General features: G+C 36.9%; 1 protein-coding gene and 1 long non-coding RNA gene across 6 annotated transcripts in view; one reads left to right on the top strand and one right to left on the bottom strand.

Moving 5' to 3' along the window:
- The first annotated feature begins 619 nt into the window (after positions 1–619).
- LOC141410951 (C-X-C motif chemokine 15-like) lies at positions 620–12,863 on the top strand. The gene is made up of 4 exons (XM_074042009.1): positions 620–754; positions 1,370–1,499; positions 11,028–11,111; positions 12,226–12,863. Exons 1-4 carry the CDS (start codon positions 694–696, stop codon positions 12,254–12,256), a joined length of 306 nt encoding a protein of 101 aa, XP_073898110.1. The 5' UTR covers positions 620–693; the 3' UTR covers positions 12,257–12,863.
- The window catches only part of LOC141410952 (uncharacterized), a 96,893-nt gene continuing 75,804 nt past the window's right edge, over positions 657–21,745 (bottom strand). For 2 of the 5 annotated variants that reach the window (XR_012435771.1, XR_012435773.1), the window contains 4 exons: positions 19,292–19,433; positions 10,178–10,330; positions 3,485–3,543; positions 664–791 (listed from right to left, as the gene is read on the bottom strand). This is a non-coding gene — a long non-coding RNA (uncharacterized lncRNA). Of the gene's footprint in view, positions 792–3,484; positions 3,544–10,177; positions 10,331–16,728; positions 18,462–19,291; positions 19,434–21,745 lie in introns of those variants that run through there. The other 3 variants (XR_012435772.1, XR_012435775.1, XR_012435776.1) reach the window with 3 other exon arrangements.

Genomic DNA, 21,745 nt, shown 5'->3' with positions numbered 1-21,745 from the left:
CTTGGATTACCTAGGCCTAGATTTTGTAGGGTCCTGGACCCTGTAAAATCCAAACCCTGTGGAGAAGGGGATCCCTCTACTGTCTGAGCCGCCCAGAGGTAGCCCAAAGCAGGGGAAGTGTTCTAAAACCCAGAGACACCGAAGGGAGAGACTTTAAAGGGAACCCAAGAAGGGTAGGTGGACTCACCAAAGAATGTCTGGTGTTGGATGCAAGCAAGGGTGATTGGGAGGATGAGTCCTGGCCAGTCACATCCTCAGGGTGGTCATTGGGCAAATAAGAATAGGGGTCCCACCAGGATTAATGGGGAGCCTCCATCTGAGTCAAGGCACCAAATGTAAGGAAATACAGGCCCCAAAATAACCACGTGGAGAGGAGTGATCTGGCCAAGAGATTCTTTATTGCCGGGTGGGAGAGGGAGAGAGCAGAGAGCCAAGAGCTCATTTCTCTACTTAACTACTTCAGCTCATTTTGCTCCAAACCCCTCAATTACAACAAAGCTTGATAAACAAACCCAGCTTCCTTATTGGCTTGTGAGTGGCAAGCATATCACTGGATAAACTAAACCTTTCCTTTTATGATGGGAGAGACAATGTTAAAGAGGAGAAACAAGATTCTCAGTGTTACAGCAATCACCTAGAGGTGGGCTGCATATTGATTCTACCATCCAGACCAGAACCAAGATAAGGATCAACATGGCTGCTGAGTGCTCACCAACACTATTCCTTCTGTCTGTCCTTGTCCTGGGCATTTTCGGTAAGCCAGTTAGGCTTTTTACTTTCCTTTGTAGGTACTGGAAAAAAATTACAAGAGATTGTTTTTGATAGTAAGCAAAATGTAGAAACTATAAAATTAAACCCCAAAGCAGACAGATTTAGATTTAGAAATTCAAAGAATTTCTTGAGGTAAATGAAAATATCTTAGAAATATCTATCTCTAAAATTCTATGATTTTCATTTTAGAAATGATAGCAGAAGTATTACTGCAAATAGGTTTAGGGTATTCCTTTTAATGATGTTAGATATATAGAAAATGTCACCTTCAATTAATAAAATTCATATATAGTCTTTATGCTTAGAAATTTTTATAAAAGGGAAGTCAGCAGTTTTACCATTAAGTAAGCTATTAACCATATACACTCTTAAGCAATAAACTATCGATCTAGTGCATCTCATAGTTTTTCAAACATAGACATTCAGTAGACTGATGGTATGATTAAGTTTGTGTGATTGTCTTCCCATATATTTCTATCAGAACTGAATTTATGAATCCAGTTGAATATCCTCATGCATTGACTTCAGATTAAAGTAAGTAATTAAGCATGGTGACTGCATTTATCTTCACTGAGGGTTTTTCTATTCTTTTACACAGTCAATCCCTGTGAGACTCAAGAATTACAATGTCAGTGTATTCAGACCTATGCTGACTTTATTCCTCCCCAATCCATTAAAAACATCCATTTGATACCTAAGGGTGTTCACTGCAGTAGAAAAGAAATCATGTAAGTAGTGAAGAAATCATGCAAGTATTGGAAGCTTTGTACTGGGATTTGGAAGCTGCTATTTTCTTACAAAATGTGTTAGATTGAGAGTACAGAAGACCACGGCTCAGGGCATTAGTATTCTTGAACAGAATGGGAAGATGATTGCCCAGTATTTATGCGCTCATTTCTGGAAACATCATGTACCCACTTCAGAAAGAAGGGGAAACTCTCAAATGGTGAACTTCCTCTGAGTGGGCTTAGCCTTGAAGTCAATGAATATATAATAAACAAAGATGCACTGGCATGAGTAAGAATACTTGGATAATTAACTAACCATCAGGAAACCTATCAAACACCTAGATACACCAGTAATTTCAAAATGGGCTAGTGACTTGATGATAACTTTTCTGAGGCATAATCTACAGATACAGAATTTAGAGACTGTGGATACCATCTCTGCCCTTTATTAAAACTTTTGTATTGTGAACTATATTATACATGCTGTGTTAATTGTTCATTACTAGGTAACAAATTACCTCAATTTAGTGGTATAAAATAAATTCACTTATCCCACAGTTCTGTAGGTTAGCAGTTTAAAGGCTGAGATGTGTTCTCTGCTTAGAGCTTCATAAAGATACACTGTTGGGGCACATTTGCATTCTTTACAAATTTTTCATATCACAGACATTCTTTATATGTCTGTTGGTTCATTTATATGAGAGTTTCTTTAGGAATTACTTGTGAGTTTTAGCTTTTGCACATTTTTAATCTTATTAGCTAATGACAGACTATATTACAAAGGACTTGTAGAGCTTTTTCCTGCATAAAATCACCTCTTACAGCACACATTGACCAATACCTAGTATTATCAAGCTGATGAGTATCCAATGGTATCACATTGTTCTTTTAGGTTGCATTTTTATATTGTTAATGAGGTTGAATATTTTTCTTTCTTTTTGTTCTTTTTAAACTTTTCATATTTTAGAAGTTGAATACTTTTCATACATTTATAAGTGTCTGTGTTCCATCTAATGTGATTTTTTTCCATAAAGGCCTTCCATATCTTTTTTAAATTATGAAAAATCTATTTTTAATCACTTTATATCTTTCTAAAATTTCACATTCCAGGTATAATTATTTGGACATGAATATTTGCATTGATTTTGTAACCACCAGCCTTTTACTTGGGCAGTCATATCATTGGGAATAATGTCAGTTTAATTTCCTCTTTTGAAAACCTAGTACACTGTATATATACACATAAAGACAGCTAATGAAACACAGTGCTGGGAAATGGGAATATAGTGGAGGGAGAGAACTTTTACATATGGAACTATTAAAATGAAACCCATCTTATTATAGATGTACAATGAATTAAAAATAAAATAATTTTTAAAAAGAAAAATTTAGACAAAGAAAACCTAATGATCTTTATTATCTGTCTAGCTTTGCTGAGATGGCTGTGGTGGTAGTAGACCCCTTTGGCTTATTTCTGCATTTAATACAAATACTTTCAAATTTTCATCTTGTATTGGTAATTTGTTAAGGATTTATTATTATATTATTATTTTCATAATTGTATATTATTTTCTCAAATCCTGGAATGTAGCTCTTGATAAGATGATTTAATCCTTATAATAAACTTAAAAGGGTCCTAGAGATGACAGTGGAATGTTGTCATTCTGTGAAGCACAGTTGAAAGCTACAGAATTAATTTAAATAAGAAATTCAGGCAGTCCATGACCAATAATAAAAGATGCTTTAATAAGGTCCTAAAATCTAGCAAAATCAATAGAGATACAACAATAAAAACTAAGAAATAAATTATTTGCAATTATTAGCCTGGAAAATATTACAGCTATGTGAATATTTCAGGGTGTAGCACTATCCCTGGTATACTTTTAATTTTAATGTTTGAGATTGGTCAGCATCTCAAAAAGTTTTATTCTTTATTATTTTTTCTTCTTTTCTCCTTTTATTTTATCATTTTTACATTTACTTACATGTGTATACATTGTGCCACCGCCCCACCTTCCAGGCAGAATCTGTTCTGCCCTCTTCTCTGATTTTGTTGAAGAGAAAACATAAGAAAGGCATATCATTTTTGCTAGTTTGGGATAAAGATAGTTATACAGAGAGATTCCTAGCATTGCTTCCATGTACTTGTGTGCTGCACCCACATTGCTTTGTTTCTACCAAACCTCTTCACTACTTTCCTTCCCATAGTGGCCTCTGCTAATTTAAGATTACTTTATTTGCTCATCATAGGGAGCAAATCAACCACATTCAAGTTTTAGATTTCCTATCCTTTCCTTATTTCTCCCGTGTGTGTTCTGCCCTTAGTGTGTGACCATGTCCAATAACATTACTGCATTTGTTTTGTGTCTAAAATCTGCATATGAGGGAGAGCATGTGATTTTTGGCCTTCTGAGCCTGGCTAACTTCAACTCAAGATGATGTTCCCTAGTTCCATCCATTTACTTGCGAATGACAAAATTTCACTCTTCTTTGTGGCTGAGTAAAATTCCATTGGGTATAAATACCACATTTTCTTGATCCATTCATCAGTTGTGGGGAATCTTGGCTGTTTCCATAGCTTGACTATTGTAAATAGTGCTGCAATAAACATGGGTGTAGAGGTGCTTTTGTAATAACTTGAGTCTCATTCCTTTGGGTATATCCCTAGGAGTGGTATTGCTGGATCATATGGCAGATCTATGTTTTATTTTTTAAGGAGCCTCCATATTGTTTGCCAAAGTGATTGTACTAGCTTATGTTCCCACAGCAGTATATGAGGGTTCCTTTTTTCCCCGCATCCTTGCCAGCTTTGTTATTGGTGGTATTCTTGATGACAGCCATTCTAACAGGGGTGAGGTGGAATGTTAGTTTGGTTTTGATTTGTATTTCCTTTATGGCCAGATTTGCATTTCCTTTATGGCCAGGGATAGTGAAAGAGTTCTATTTAGTTCAGTTGCCCACTTCTTTATTGGCTCATTGAGTTTTGGGGAGTTTAGTTTTTTGAGCTCTCTGTATATTCTGGTTATCAGTCCTTTGCCTGATGTATAGGTAGCAAAAATTTTCTCTCACTCTGTGGATGGTCTCTTCAATTTAGAGACCATTTCTTTTGTTGTGCAGAAGCTTTTTAATTTCATGTAGTCCCATTTGTCCATCTTTTCTCTTAGCTGCTGGGCTGCTGGAGTTCTACTGAGGAAGTCCTTGCTTATACCTGTGGTTTCCAGGGTATTCCCTACTCTTTCATGTACTAATTTGCAAAGTTTCCAGTCTAATATTAAGGTCCTTAATCCACTTTGAATTGATACTAGTACAGGGTGACAAGCATGGATCTAGTTTCAGTTTTCTGCAGGCAGATTTGTTGAAGAGGCTGTCTTTTCTCCATAATATGTTTTTGGCATCTTTGTCAAAAATAAGGTAGGCACAGCTGTGTGGTCATGTCTAGGTCCTCTATTCTGTTCCATTCATCTTCATATCTGTTTTTGTGCCAGTACCATGCTGTTTTTATTGCTATGTGTCTATAGTATAATTTGAAGTCGGGTATTGTGATACCTCCGGCATTGCTATTTTTGCTGAGTATTGCCTTGGTTATTTTTGGTCTTTTGTGTTTCCAAATGAACTTTAGGGTAGATTTTTCAATCTCTGTGATGAATATCATTGGAATTTTGATGGGTATTTTGTTGAACATGTAGATTGCTTTTGGTAGTATAGCCATTTTTATTATGTTGATTCTACTGATCCATGAACATGGGAGATCGCTCCATCTTCTGTAGTCTTCCTCAATCTCCTTGTGGAGGTCATGTACATCCTTCCTTAAGTTTACTCCTAGGTATTAGATTTTTTTTGAGGCTATTGTAAATGGAATTGCTTTCCTATATTCTTTCTCAATTTGATCGTTTGTGTATAGAAACACTACTGACTTTTGTAAGTTGATTTTACATCCTGCTCAATTGCTGAAGCTGTTTATGGTGTTTAGAAGTTTGTAGGTGTAGTTTTTTGGGTCTTTGAGGTATAAGATCATGTTGTCCACAAATAGGTATATTCTCACTGTTTCTTTATTTGCATTTCTTTAATTTCTTCTTCTTGCCTTATTGCTCTGGCTAGAAATTCCAGGACTATGTTGAATAGGAGTGGGGAAGGTGGGCATCCATGTCTCCTTCCTGATTGTAGGGGAAGTGGTTTCAGTTTTTCTCCATTAAGTATGATGTTGGCTATAGGTTTGTCATATACAGCCTTTATAATGTTGGTGTACATTCCTTCTATTCATAGTTTTCTTAGAGCTTTTATCATGAAGTGGTGTTGAATCTTATCAAAGGCTTTTTCTGCACCAATTGAGATGATGATGTTTTTTGTCTTTGCTTCTATTAATGTTCTGTATTACATTTATTGATTTGTGTATGTTGAACCATCTTCCCATTCTTGGGATGAAGCCAATGTGGTCATGGTGAATGATCTTTCTGAAATGTTGTTGGATTCAGTTTGCCAATATTTTATTGAGGATTTTCGCACTGGTGTTCATTAAGGAGATTGGCCTATAATTCTCCTTTTTGGATGTGTCCTTGCCCAGTTTGGGGAGGAATGTAATACTGGCTTCATAGAATGAGTTGGGCAATGTTCCTTCCCTTTCTATTTCATGGAAAAGTTTAAGGAGTGTTAGTCTTAGTTCTTCTTTGAAGGTCTGGTAGAATTCAGTTGAGAATCCATCAAGTCCTGGACTTTTCTTTTTTGGGAGACTCTTTATTGCTGATTCAATTTCATTATGTGTTATAGATCTGTTGAGGTGGCTAATATCTTCTTGGTTCAGTTTTTGATGTGATAAGTATCTAGAAATTTGTACATTTCTTCAAGATTTTCCAGTTTATTGAACCATAGTTTCTCCATGTAGTCTCTGATGAGTCCCTGGATTTCTGTGGTATTTGTTGTTATCACCCCTTTTTTGTTTCTGATTGTGATAATGTGGGTTTTTCCCATCCTCATTTTAGTCAGATTTACCAGGGGCTTGTCAATCTTGTTTATTTTTTTCAAAGAACTGGCTTTTTGTTTCGTTAATTCTTTGTAATTTTTTTTCTATTTCATTAATTTCAGCCCTTATTTTTATTATTTCTCTCCTTCTTGTTTTGGGTTTTACTTGCTTTGCTTTTCTAGGCATTTGAGATGTAGCTTTAGATTGTTTATTTGAGATCTTTCTATCCTTTTAATATATGCACTCATGGCTATAAACTTTCCTCTTAGGACTGCCTTTGTTGTGTTCTATAGGTTCTGGTAGGTTGTTTTTCCATTTTTATTAGCTTCCAGAAACCTTTTGATTTCATCTCTTATTTTGATATGATCCATTTATCATTGAGCAATGTATTATTTAGCCTCCAATTATTTGCATGTTTTCTGCAGTTGTTTTTATTGTTAAGATCTAGTTTTAATGCATTGTGATTAGATAGAATGCAGAGGGTTATTTCTATTTTCTTATATTTGCTGAGGATTGCTTTGTGTCCTAAGATATGATCTATTTTGGAGAAATTTCCATGGGCTGCTGAGAAGAATGTATATTGTATTGTTGTTGGATGAAATATTCTGTAGATATCCATTAGGTCCCTTTGATTTATGGTGCCATTTAATTCTAGGATTTCTTTGTTGATTTTTGGTGTGGATGACCTATTTATTGGTGATAGAGGGGTATTAAAATCTCCCACTATCACTGTGTTGGAGTCTGTATGTGTTTGTAAGTCCTTTAGTGTATGTTTGATGAAATTGGGTATACTGACATTGAGTGCATATAGGTTGATAATTGTTATTTCCTTTTGATGTATTATAACTTTTTTAGTATGAAGTGTCCTTCTTTATCTCATTTGACCGTACCTGTTTTCAGGAGACATTGGCTTAGTATATTTTCTTCCAGCCTTTCATCCTAAGCCAGTGTTTATTTATTCAAAGAGATGGGTCTCTTGCAAACAACAGATTGTCAGATCTTCCTTTTTAATCCAGTTTGCCAAATGGTATCTTTTGATGGGGGTGTTGAGACCATTGACATTCAATGTTAATATTGATAGGCATGTGGTGATTCCTGCCATTTGGTTGTTCTTGTTGTTTAAGGATTTGATTGTGTGCAGCTGAATCAATGCTACTCTCTGACTGCTTGTCTTTTCTTCTCCTGTGGTTTGATGTGTCTAACTTTCTCTCATGGTTTTGTTTGCTTTCATCTTCTGTGTGCAGAATTCCTTGTAAAATCTTCTGTAGTGCTGGCTTGGTGGTCATATACTGCTTTAGTTTCTGTTTATGATGGAAGGTTTTTATTGCTCTGTCAATTTTGAATGACAGTTTTGCTGGGTACAGTATCCTAGGGTTGAAGTTATTTTCATTCAGTGCCTGAAATACCTCCCTTGATGCTTCTCTTGCTTTTAGGGTTCCTGTTGAGAAATCTGTTGTGATTTTGATGGGTTTACCCCTATATGTAATTTGTTTTTTCTCTGTTACAGCCTTCAATATTCTTTCTCTGTTCTCTATGCTTGTCATTTTAATAATAATATGCTGTGGGGAGGTTCTATTTTGGTTAAGTCTGTTTGGTATCTTAGTGTCTTCCTGTACCTGAATGGGCAAAACTTTCTTGAGATCTGGAAAATTTTCTGTTATTGTTTTATTGAACATGTTACATATCCCTTTGGTTTGTATCTCTTCTCCTTCTTCAATGCCCATGGTTCTCAGGTTTGGTCTTTTGATGGAGGCACAGAGTTTTTGCATATTCTTTTCATAGCTCTTGAGTTGTTTGACTAAGATTTCTTCTGGTTTTTGTTTAATTTCTATTTTATCTTTGAGCTCTGAGACTCTGTCTTCCACTTGTTCTAGTTTGCTGGAGCAGCCTTTTTTTTTTTGTTTGACTATAGGGACTTTATTTCCAGGATTTCTGTTTAATTCTTTCTTCTGAGGTTTTCCATATCTTTGTTCAAATCTTCTTTTATAATCTGTGTTGTCTTTTTTAATTCATGTATCTCTATTTTTAAAGTGTCCTTTGTTTTACTTTGGTGTTTGCTGAGGTTCCCTCTGAGTTCCTTTATTTGTTTCTGTGCCAGCTCATGTTCTTTATTTCTGGTGTCTTGAAATCTCTTGAGTTTATCTTGTACATTCTGGTTAACCATGACTAATATTCTACATGAATTTCTCAGAGATTTCTTCCCAGATTTCTTCTTTGAGGGTTTTTTATGGGCATTGCTGAGTTCCTTAGTTACATTGTTTTGTTAAGGTCAAGAACTGGATATCCATTTTCTTCATTTTGCATTGAATCTTTTATTGAATTATTTTTTTGAGGAGAGTGGTTTCCAGCCCTTCTTCTTGCCAGTGCTCCACTTGGTGCTGTGCCACTATATTTTTGATAGGCTAATTGGTGGATTTGATTGCCTGATTTCTTTCCCTGACTTAATTTTTGTGTTGTGGCTGACTTGGTTTTTAGCCAGGTTGATGTGCTCTATGTGTCCCTGGTCTGGAGGTATAATTTAGCAATAACACATTCACAGATTTAATGCTAGAGCAGTTGTTAATGTATTCTATAGAAAACCCCTTAATGATAATATCTATAAACAGTCAGATTTGGGGGTGGGTGGGTAATGCTTGTTAGGCTAGTTATAGATTTGGGGGAATTGGTAAAAGTGGTACTAAAAAAGGTTGCAGGGAGAAGGAGTGGATGGCTGGGTTAAGAGGTATGGGGGCTACTAGGTTTTGTGGTCCTTATGTGTTTTGGGTGTATTTCTGTTGTTGTAGTGGGGGTGTCAGGGATTACAGGGGCTGGGGCTGTGCACAGTTGGTACAGTAGGCTCGTCAGCAGGTGTTGAGTGTGCAGAAGGGAAGAGTAATGTGGTGACAGGTTGGGGGAGGATGGAAGAGGGAGGTGAAGACAGGGAAAGAGTAGATGAGAAGGGGCAGAAAGAGTAGCTGGGAGTGAACACAATGGATTGTAGTACAGGAGGAGAATGAGGGAGGGTGAAGAGGGATAAGAGAATAGTGAGTTAATAGTGACTAATAGCTCATGCAGAGTGGTCAGAGCTGTTTTCAGCAGCTGGTAGCTGTGTTGTTCTTTAACTGCAGCTCTGTTTGGTCAGCTCCTCTCCCAGCAAGGTGGGGCAATTCAGTTTTTTTTGTTTTGTTTTTATTCATATGTGCATACAATATTTGGGCCATTTCTCTCCCCTCCCCCCACCCCCTCCCTTACCAATTCAGTTTTGAATGCTGCCCTCTGTCCCAGAGATCAGCTCTGGGATCCACCTCCTGCCCTGCTTTGGGAGGTTAGTTTGTCACTCTGCTCCCTCTCTCAGCCTTTATGCCTCTCCCAATCTCTGCTGGTGCTGGTAGCTCCACCAGTTAGCTTGTTGGCCCACTCCCACTCTTAGCCTTTGTTGCTTTATGACTTGTCACTGAGAGTTCAGGGCTGAGAGCTCAGTTCTGAGAGCTTGGTTTCTTGCCCCACCCCTGAGAGTTCAGCAGTGAGAGATAGGTTCTTTGCCCCACCCCTGTTCTCTAGGGCAGATTCAGCGTTCCACCCCCATCTCTGATGTCGGTGTTAGATTACAGTTCACTGTTTATGTTTTTCAGTTTTGCTCTGGGGGGTGAAGGGGGAGAGGGGTTCAGTCTGCCCAGGTGCTGTACTGGATTATTTTCCCAGGGTGGGGTGGGAGGATGGGTAGAGGAGCCATGATGCTCACCTGTTTCTTCTGTAGGTTCACACAGGCAACTTTGTAGCCAGCTGGCTGGGAAAAATGACTCTTGTTTTCAGTGCTATGAGGCATAGGAAGGCTTTCCACAGGTTAGGGGTCCAGGATGTTGCAGGGTTTGATTCTGATTGATGCTCTAGTCTTCTGCTTGTTAGAAGAAGAAAGAAAAGAAAAAAAAAAGAGAGAGAGAGAGAAGTAGCCGGGTGGCTGCTTTCCCAGGCCCAGAGGCCAGATACGCCTTGCTGGCTGTGCCAGATGGTGTCTCAAGTGTTAGGAAAACGCCATACATCACACACAAAGGAGGCTCACAAGAGGTATCTCATGTCCAAAAGTTTAATAAGCAGACTGGCTGGCCAAGAAAAAATGGCACAGCAGCTTCTCTTGGTAGGTCTGGCCTTAAGTAGCATTTGGGAGAAAGCAAGGGCTAGGAACAGGCAAAGGGAGGTGGCAGGAGATAAGGGACAGTGGGGCTTTGTTCTGCAAGGGATGAGACCAGCTGTGGCTCAGGCTGCAGAATGGTGACAAGGGGCTGTTCTTATCATCAAGGAGGTTTCTGGAGTCATGGAGTTTAGGAGCTCTGATTCCCTACCCTCGCTGCCATTTTTGGTCTCTCTCAGGCTTTATTCTTTAGATTTCATTCTGTAGCTGATTAAAAAATTAGTATGTACACTGATGTGGCTAAAATTCACATTCTAAAAATATGGTTAATATAGTTTGAGAAACTTATGTGCTCATTTTAAGCAAATGTACTTCATCTTGAAGAAATTATGATGTACAGATTTAATACATTATAAAATTAAGTACAGTTGTTATTTAACAAAAACACTTTTTCTCTTTTCAGAGTCACATTGAAAGATGAGAAACTAGTTTGCTTGGATCCTGAGGCTGAATGGGTGATGGCTATTATCAAAAAGATTATGGACAGGTACAATTACAGCCCAAAATCCTCACATTCACATTTCTTCATTTTTAAAATTCCAGATATATTTAGAAATGAATACATACCCTATAAAAGCTTAAAATAAAAATAAAAGAACAATGAGATTAGAAAAAGTCTATTCAAGAGAATCAAAAAGAGTAGTCCCTAGACCAGAAGCAATGCATAACCTGGGAACTTGTCAGACATACAAATTCTCAGACTTCTCTTCAGACCTACTGAATCAGAACTCCGAGGATGGGCCCAAAGGTCTGCTGTAATAAGCTCTCCAGGTGATTCTGACAAATTTCAGAACCACCAGTCCACACCTATTTAAATGTGCTATCCAGGCTGACCTGTGTTCTAAATATGCCAGTTGAACATGAAAGTGACATAAAACTGCTAACAACTGTCTTATGCAGACCAACTAGACAGGCTATTGATCCATTTGTTGAAAGAAATTTTATGGAAAAAATTCTCCCTTGGGGGAAAAAAAAACACCATTTAATTCTGGTACAACATGTCTAGAAATTAAGCTCCAAATAGAATTTGCAAATCAGTGGATCAAGAATGGATAACAGGTACAGACTGGTGATAATAGAAATATATTCACATTAACTTCTAAAAACCAAAGCAAAACTTGGATTTTTAAGACATTGCATGGTGGAGAGGTGACCACTCAGAAAATAATTCTGGCTTTTTTTCTTAATTAAAAAAATGAGAAGGAAAACAAGGGAGTTTGGAGCTTATGATTCACTTAAGGGTCATCTTGGTGGTAGAGCAGTGTCATGTAGTCAGAAGAGTATGGGTTTTTGAGTCCTATAACTATGGTTCAGTGTTCCAGATCTTCTAACTGGAAGTTACTCCATTCTGGATAACTCGCTTAGCACCAGAGATTTACATGCCTTCACTTGTTCTCACTTTGGTCTGTTATGAGAGAAGTAGAGTTAATACATGTAAACTGCTTAATTACACCTATTATTAATTTTCAACTGACTGACTAAACGGCTTTCTTCATTATTATTTGATTTAATTTTTTTAAACAGGAGTCTTTCCTTAAGGAACCAAATGTGAGGAACCCTATGCATCTGTATAACTATTTGCTTCTCTGCTTATATTGTAGGGCTCATAACAAGAAACACCACATCAAATGAGTAACAAGAGCCTTGTACATCACTGTAAGCTTGGACATCGACCAGAGTTTTCTTTGACACTGCACCACTTTTATACTAATTGAGGACTGGAATGAACTTCTTTCTCTAGTTATTCTGGGGACCTAATAGTGTTTTTAGGCAGGTGATTGACTGCTTGGGAGAAGAGATACAGGAAACAAGGTGATGAAATTTTCCACTGCATAGGAAAGCTAAACCCCAAATCTCATGTAGAGGTGAGGAGATTCCCTGTCAGGCTCAATTCTGAACTCTACCCCAACACTTCTGGCCCAAACTCTCCTTTAACCCATTTAACTTCCTAGTGGACTCTAGCAGTTGATTGTTTTAGTTTTATTCCCAACCCATACTTTGATATTGTACTAAATGATATCATGTGATTTTTTTTTTTTAGTAATTTAGTGACACCCTGGTCTCCAGATTGCCTAAGCTTTTGATTTTCAAAAGATTTATTATAACCTCGCCCTCACAACCTTGGATCTCAGTATAAAGCAGGCTTGCTTTATCTCTAATACACCAAACTGAAACATTGGTGTACATTAGAGGAATTTTTCATTCATCCTAAGATCTGAAATAAAAATATATTTAAGAAGGGGATAGTGTGTCATCAATTGTATAATAGAATTGTATTAAAATATAAGAATTTACTTTTAAATAAAGAAAATACAATAGATACTATTGGTCAAGACTATAATTCTCCAGAAGAGGACTACAGAACTGTAGAGTAATCATGAGAGGAAAGAGGGAGAGGAAATTTAAGATCATCCAGACTCAAGGAAGATCATGAGAGTGCTGCTACAGAAAGGTGAGGTGGGAAGAACACAGAGCTGAAGCCATGCTCTGATCATTTAGCTTCTTCCTGGTATAATTTCTGCATTTGTAACAGCATCAAATATTTAGTGAATAAACATCAACTGTTTTGCCTACCGTTTCTTTCTTCTCCTTCTTTCCTTCCTTCCTTCCTTCCTTCTGTCCTCCCTCCCTCCCTTCATTCCTTCTTTCCTTCCTCCCTCCCTTCCTTTCTTTTCTTCCTTCCTCTCCCGCCCCTTTCTATCTTTTTGGCAGCACTAGCGATAAACTTGTGGCCTTACCACTTGAGCCATGTCTGCCCCTTTTTTGCTTTATTTGTTTCAGATAGAGTCTCATGCTTTTGTCCAGGACTGTCCTTGGACAAAAGTCCTCCTACTTCTGCCTCCTGAGTAGCTGGGACCACAGGTACATGCTATTGTATCCAGCTTGGATTTTTGGTTTAGTTTTTTGTTTTTGTTTTTTCTTTTTTGAGATAAAGTCTGGCTTTTTTCACAGGGCTGACCTTGAACTGTGATCCTTCAATCTCTGCCTCCTGAGTAGCTGGAAGTGCAGGTGTGCACCATCATAGCTGGTGCCTATTTTCTAAAGAAAGAGCATATTAACAGATGACTGATATTCTCAGGGAACCAAAAGAGGAATGCTGTCTTAAGAAAGGACTACTCATAGGTACTGGAATGTTAGGATTTTCTCTTGGCAACTCTTGTGTCTTTTCCTTTTTCTACCAAAATGACATTTCTCCCTTTCTCTCTCATTCTTTCTGCTTCTTTGGTCTCCATGGTAAATCATCCAACAGTACTAAATTGCCTTCCCTAAGGTTCAATTTTCAATTCCTAGAAGAGAAGATCTTATTGAGGATATTGGCACTGTGCACTCACAGTTCCAGTCAACTTGGCCAAGGGACTATGGTTCTATGATGTAAACAAAACCATTTTGGTCCTACCACTATAAAATGATTAAATAGTTACCAGTTTTTAATTTCAGGGCAGGTATCTCCAAAGAATTTTATCACTGCTTATATGTGTCTATATATGTGTGTGAGAGAAATAAGGACAAACAGAAAGACAGAGAAAACACATTTCCTCAAAGGAAACTACTGGTCTTTATGCATGTATTGAAAGAGCACCAGGCAAAATGTCAAGACTTGAGCTGTGATTCCAAGCAAATATCTGAACTCCTTTAAATTCAGCTGTAAATGTGAAAACATAGTAAAATAAAGATCTATAATGCTTACAGAATTATTGAGAGTAGATAATAAAATTGAAGTTGCTTTGAAAGTAATCACTAAAAATCATAAAATATTAACCAGTTTATTATTAAAATTATAAAATCACTTCCTAATTACTACTTAATAAAGCCAATATTATGGTACCCAATCAGATTGTCATATTCACAATTATATATAGACCAAACCACTAAATTATCAGAAGAAGATGGAAAGTTTAGTTGCTGCAAGTCATCACAAAATGATAATCTTGAAATTAAGCTATGTATTAACAATTACTTCTGAAATCAAGCTCTATGAAAGAACATTTTTAAGACCACAAATAGAAGACATGATTTTAGTATATAAAATTCTAAATTTTAGGAGAAAGGAATCTAGTTGACATGGTTTGAGTCATGTGCCTACCAATAGTCTTGCCTCAGGAGGGTAGGAACACATCACACAAACATGGCTACAAGGAGCCCCTAGAGTAAGGCAGGAGATTGCTGGAGAGCTCCCAGATAGCTCAATGGAGCTCCCAAAAGCTCAGAGAACACACTTCTGAAAACTGAGGGAAAAGCAAGTAAGTGTTGGCACTTTGGTACCTAAAAGCTATTATACTACAAATAACCTAGAAATGCTTGATATGAAATTTTTCATTCAAATAAATAGCTTAAATTTCCAGAATGCAGGAAAAAAAACAAACAAGGACCTTCTCCCAGTCCTCTCAAAAATGAGGAATCAGAAAATAGATAAGGCTGTTTTAAAAATAAATGCTTTGGATAGAGTCATGATGAGGTTTGAAGTTGGTTGTATACTAGATGTTGACACTTTAATTTGTACAGAAGTCATGGTTGTGGATCCTTTTAACAGAGAGAGTTATAATAAAAATCTTTGTATAAAATCAGAACCATAGAAACACATCCACTAAAGAATGCAGGTTTGTGGTAAGAGACATGTCTGCCTCAACATAAACAATGGGTGGGAACAATTTTCTATAATGAGTCTACCCTGAGGTTGCTTTGGGATTCCATTATAACACCTATATGGCTTTGTAACTCATTGCCAGGTTTCCAGAAAGACATGGTTTTTCTAAAATGGAATTGCTCTGGATGAATTAGTTGTCAAAGAATGTTAAATTACTATATTTTTTATTGCACGACTGTGAGGAAGAATTGAGGTCACCAAATTTGACTTATGTTAATTTTGCCTAAATGTGAGATAGTTTCTAAGGGAAACTACTACTGACGACAACAGGGTAACTGATGAGTTAATTTATTGACTAATTTTGCAAGTAATGTTTTGCTTTCTTAGGTTTGAAGTAATAAACTTACACATCTAATGACTCACAAATTTTAAATTTCACCATGATTTTTCTCTTCAGGTTCAGAGCTTTTTCAAAAATGTAAACTGCCAGATTCACTGAGGAAAGTATATCTTTCTTATTATTCTACCCATCCATCCATCTTAATGTATTAGTGGAGGGAAGTGGTGAAAATTAATAGTTAAAACAATTTGAAGCAGATAGGTCCTAGTCCTACCATTTATGACTTAAGTGATTTCAGGAAAGTAACTTCCAAGTCTCAGAATTCTTCTGTAAAAGGTCAACATTTAGTATCTACTTTATTTGATGTTGGTTGAAAAGTCTATAGAAGCAAAAGTCTTTCACCAATTTATTCTCTAAATTTCTTTGCATTTTTCTAAAAGTACTACTTGGTTTCTATACACTTTCCTCTACTCAGATCAGTTCCCCTTGCCCTATCTTCTTCTTAGCCTCCACCTGACCTAACATTTAAAGTTCTGAAGAATGAACTTTGATTTTGTATCACCAACTCCAGGATGCCTTCTCGCAACCACAAGTCCAGGGTATGTTTTCTTCATCTACATAAGCTGAAAAAATTGCAGTTGCTTCATATTTGACCTCATTTCAGACAAGAAACTTTTGAATCAACACAAATTTAGATGACTTGCCAAAGATTATAAAACCAGTTAGTGGCAGAGTGAAGGCAAGAAGTCAGAAATCTTAATTTTTTTTATTTTATTTTCAAGTACCTCCTACACTTTTGCTTCAATTAGCAGGGCAATTTGGTTACACCAAACCTCTGTGGGAGGGTAAAACATAAGATCTGCAGAAAGAGACTCTCTGGGCATTTCTGGATGAGGTACATTTCTTCCACCAAGTCATAGTGGTTAATTCCACAAACCAACTGAGACCTTGACTGCCACTCCTTGCAAATTCTGTAAGCTTCTTCATTGGATCTTCAGGGCCTATAATACTGATCTGGACTGATACTGTCAATGTATTTTCTTTTTTATCCAAGTCTCCCCCCAAAACTCACCATTTACATGAGAATTATTCTCTTCCCTTCAGCCTCATTCGTTGTCTGTCACTGATAAAAGAATTGTCCCCCCTCCAACTCTTGCCCCAACCCTACCCCACTACCTCCCCAAACACACATTTACTATTAATTATGCCCAACCCAATGGGCCAGAGAGCCCAAAGCAGGGGGAATGCATCATTATCTTTCCCAAACCTGCAATTTCTCTGTTTTTCCATTTTATTCACCAGCTGGTCATCACAAACTAATCCTCTCCCTCTGCTCCACATGAAGAAGGTTATAAGTCCTGCCATTTCTGTCTCTTAATCAACACTCCTTTAACCCTCTTCTGCCTTCCTCTGCCACTGCCTCTGTCTGGCTTTCTCCAGCTTTCAGTGGTACAATGAAATAAATTCCTAGCTAGTCTCCTTGACTCCAGTCTATTCCTACTTTACTTGGTCTTACTAATAGTTAGAGACTGTTCTAAAATGAAAATCTCACCAGGTTACTCTCTTGTTTGAGATTCCTCAATGGACCCTTTATCTATGGGACAGGCTGCTATGGTCAGAAATTTGATGTCCCTCAAAAATTCATATGTTGAACTCTAATCACTGAGGTAATGATATAAACAGGTGAGGCTTTTGGGAGACTTTATTATGAGGGCAGATCCCTATGGATATAAAAGTGGCCCTTTATAAAAGAAGCCCTAGTGAGATGCCTGGCCTCATCCATGATGTGAGGATACAGTAAGAAGGCACCCTCTATGAACTAGAAAGCAAGTCTTTACCAGACACTGAATCTGCCAGCTCCTTGACCTTGGACTTCCCAGTCTCCAGAGCTACAGGAAATAAATTTCTGTTGTTTGTAAGCTTCACAATTTTATGATATATTCTTTATAGTGGCCTAGATGAACTAAGATAGAGGTCACTAATTAAGAAAGACCATTAATCGAATTCTTTATGAAAATTACTCATTGTTCTTAAGATTTGTTTTGAAACACATAGGATGAACTCAGTTCTCAAATGATGATAATCCTGGGGACATCTGTTAACAAAAACCTATGATTTGTCACATGGTTTTACTGAATTTGCTATTTCTTACTCATTGGCCAAAATTTATGCCAGCATACCAGCATATGTGCTATATTTATTAAGAGAAAACATTTTTGTAATAAAAATTCAAACAGCATAAGGGCTAATACAGTTTAAAAAGAAAAAGTTTTCTCTTACCCCATAATTCTTCTTAGTGTGTTTTCCATCCCTAGGAATAATGACTTTTACCAATTTTGAAGGATATATATGTGCAGAAACGGTCTCTATATACCTAAGCATATTTGATTGCACACATGGAAACGTTGTTTCAATGTAGCATATTTATTTATTTATTTACTTCTTATTTTCCAGGTATAGGAAGTTGGGATTCTCGGATTTGAACTCAGGACCTCATGCTTGCTAGGCAGGCAAGTTTTAAATCATCAAGAGTTTGCATTTAGCTTCTATAACACTTCTTCATTTCAACACTCCTTTTGTGATATTTAGATGTTTAATCTATGTGGAATTTATATAAGGAGACAGATGAGGTTCAATTTCAACTTTTCTTAAATTACTCACCATTTTTCCCCAATGCCATTCATTTGTTCATGCCTTTCCCGCCATTGGTTATATATACTTCCCTTAATATGTATTCACTTTCCATGTGAATTTAATTCCCAACTCTCTTCCATTCTGCTGATATCACTCTTCACCAGTCACCACATTAAAAATCACTATACTTTGACACACTTTAACATCTGAGGCTAATCCTCCTCTTGCAACTTCATTTTCACAGATTTCATGACTCTTCTCAAAGATTTTGTTTTGCCCTGTGAAATTTAGAATCAATGTATCTCTTTTCAAAGAAAACGAACCTACTTGAATCTTATGGGAGTTAATACTTATGGATTAATTAGAGGCACAATTGAATGTCTTTATAATTTTGAGTTAAGAATCAGGTACATTTTTCCCTTAGTTCAGGTATGTGTTTGTTTCTGTATGCAGGCACAAATGTACCTTGATGGCATTTTACAGTCTTCCCCCTTAATCCCTCACCTTCTCTTGTTTAATTTATTCTTACATGATTTTTGTTGCAGTTATAATTACAATGACTAAAAATGGGATCTTTACTTCTGTTATATCTCTAGTATGCAGCTGTTTTTCTATAGGAAAGCTCTTGATGCTTTTATGTTTGTGTGCAATAACCATAAACTGAATTTGTAAATCATGTCAAATTGAGATTAACTTGATTAATATTTTTTCTGGTTATATAATCATTACATTTGCATCTCATAACAAGTTTTATTACCGTCTTAGAATTTTATAGTTTGTTTGCTTCTTTCTTAAACTTGTAGCATTCCAGGACAATGCCATATGATGTTAAGTAACTATATGCATTCTTAATCTGGTCCATCCCCTAATGGAACTCTGAGTATTTTGCCATCAGGCATGATGCTGGTTTTGACTGAAGTTAAGATTTTCAAAACAAGATTAAAATTTAGGCATAGGGAAAAGTGTTTCTTCTAAATAGATGCAAATGCTTGCTTCCATTCTGCCCTGAGGATTTATCTTATTTAGTGACAATATGTCAGGTATGTTCAAGATAGTTTGTTGTACTTTCTCTTAGGTGCTAGCTGTTGACAGGGAGAAACACTCTTACCTTGAGGACATCCTCCCATAGCTCTCCCACTCCATGTGGATGAGGCCCACTTGTTCAGCCTTGCTGAAGACTTACTGGGTGTGATTATCTCGTTTTGACTTTAAGTTTACAGGCCCATTTGGCTTTCTCTTCCATAGTATTCCTTAGAAATAATAAGCATACATTTCTGTGATATTTAATCCCTTTGTTTTTTAAATTAATTGTTCAGGATGACTTATTTGGCTTCTCAGAGTCCCCAATCAGTCCAATCATATTTTTGTTAAGAGTATAAAATCTCTAGAGAATGAAAGTTTGCACCATTTGTTGAATATAATTTAAATTCTTTTTTCTATTCTTTTTTCTCATAGACACCAAGTCAGTGCTTAGTATATCATTATTGTATTAAATCATAATAAAATACATAAATATTTAGGAATAAATAGTTTATCTGGAAAACAGTGACAATGTCTATTATACTCATTACCCTCATGCTTTTGAGTGTAATCCTTAAAAGTTAGTCCTTTGTGATAGCTAATTTAGTCAATTTGATCCCATTTATTTATTGATTGATTGATATACATTTATTTATGTATGCATACATTGTTTGGGTCATTTCTTCCCCTTGCCCCCCACCCCCACCCTTTCCTCCCCATCTCCCTCTTGCTTTCAGACAGAACCTGTTCTGCCCTTATCTCTAATTTTGTTGAAGAAAAGACATAAGCATAATAAGAAAGACAAAGCGTTTTTGCTAGTAGAGATAAGGATAGCTATACAGAGAGATTCCTAGCATTGCTTCCATGCACAAGTGTATTACAATGTGAATTGATTCATCTCTACTTGACCTCTTCACTAGTTCCTGATCCCCTTCCCATATTGACCTCTGCTGCTTTAAGATTTCTGTATTAGCTCCCCTGCAGTGGGGACATCAAACACTTTCATGTTTTGGGTTTCCTACCTATCCCCATTCCTCATTCCTCCTGTATGTGCTCTCTCCTGAGCATGTGACCCAAGTCCAACCACATTGCTGTATTTGTCCTAGATTTAAAGTCCACATTTGAGGGAGAATATATGATTTTTGGTCTTCTGAGCCTGGCTAACCTCACTCAGGATGATGTTCTCTAGTTCCATCTATTTACTTGAGAATAATAAGATTTCATTCTTCTTCATGGCTGAGTAGAACTCCATTGTGTATAAGTACCACATTTTCTTAATCCATTTGTCAGTAGTGGGGCATCTTGGCTGTTTCCATAACTTGGCTATTGTGAATAATGCTACAATAAACATGGGTGTGCAGGTGCCTCTGGAGTAACCTGTGTCATATTCCTTTGGGTATATCCCCAGGAGTGGGATTGCTGGATCATATGGCAGAACTATGTTTAGATTTTTAAGAAGCCACCAAATTATTTTCAGAGTGGTTGCACTAGCTTGCATTCCCACCAGCAGTGTACGAGGGCTCCTTTTTCCCCACATCCTTGCCAACACCTATTGTTAGTGGTGTTTTTGATAATGGCTATTCTGACAGGGGTGTGGAGGAATCTTAGTGTGGTTTTGATTTGCATTTCCTTTATGGCTAGAGATGGTGAGCATTTTTTCATGTGTTTTTTTGGACATCTGAATTTCTTCTTTTGGGAAAGTTCTGTTTAGTTCAGTTGCCCATTTCTTTATTGGTTCTTTGATTTTGGGAGAGTTTAGTTTCTTAAGTTCCCTATATATTCTGGTTATCAGTCCTTTGTCTAATGTATAGCTGGCAAATATTTTCTCCCACTCTGTGGGTGGTCTTTTCAGTTTAGAGACCATTTCTTTTGTTGTGCAGAAGATTTTTAGTTTTATGAAGTCCCATTTGTCCATCCTTCCTCTTAGTTGCTGAGCTGCTGGCATTCTATTGAGGAAGTCTTTACCTATACCTATTACTTCTAGAGTGTTTCCTGCTCCTTCCTGTACTAACTTCAGAGTTTGGGGTCTGATATTAAGGTCCTTGATCCATTTTGAGTTGATATTAGTACAGGGTGATAAACATGGATCTAGTTTCAGTTTCTTGCAGATGGATAACCACTTTTCCTGGCAACATTTGTTGAAGAGGCTGGTTCTTTTCTCCATCATGTATTTTTGGCACCTTTGTCAAAAATAAGGTGGGCATAGTTGTGTGGTTTCATATCCGGGTCCTCTATTCTGTTCCACTGGCTTTCCTGTCTGTTTTTGTGCCAGTACCTTGCTGTTTTTATTGCTATTGCTTTGTAATATAGTTTGAAGTTGGGTATTGTGATACCTCCAGTATTGCTCTTTTTGTTGAGTATTGCCTTGGCTATTCGTGGTCTCTTGTGTTTCCAAATGAAATTTAGGGTACATTTTTCAAACTCTGTGATGAAAGTCATTGAGATTTTGATGGGAATTGCATTAAACATGTAGATTGCTTTTGGTAGTATAGCTATTTTTACTACATTGATTCTACCAATCCATGAGCACAGGAGATCTTTC

This window comes from Castor canadensis, chromosome 9 (genome assembly GCF_047511655.1).
Source record: "Castor canadensis chromosome 9, mCasCan1.hap1v2, whole genome shotgun sequence".
Classification (NCBI taxonomy): domain Eukaryota; kingdom Metazoa; phylum Chordata; class Mammalia; order Rodentia; family Castoridae; genus Castor; species Castor canadensis.
Note: the sequence above shows the minus strand (reverse complement) of the source record. Positions and strands in the feature narration are given on the sequence as shown.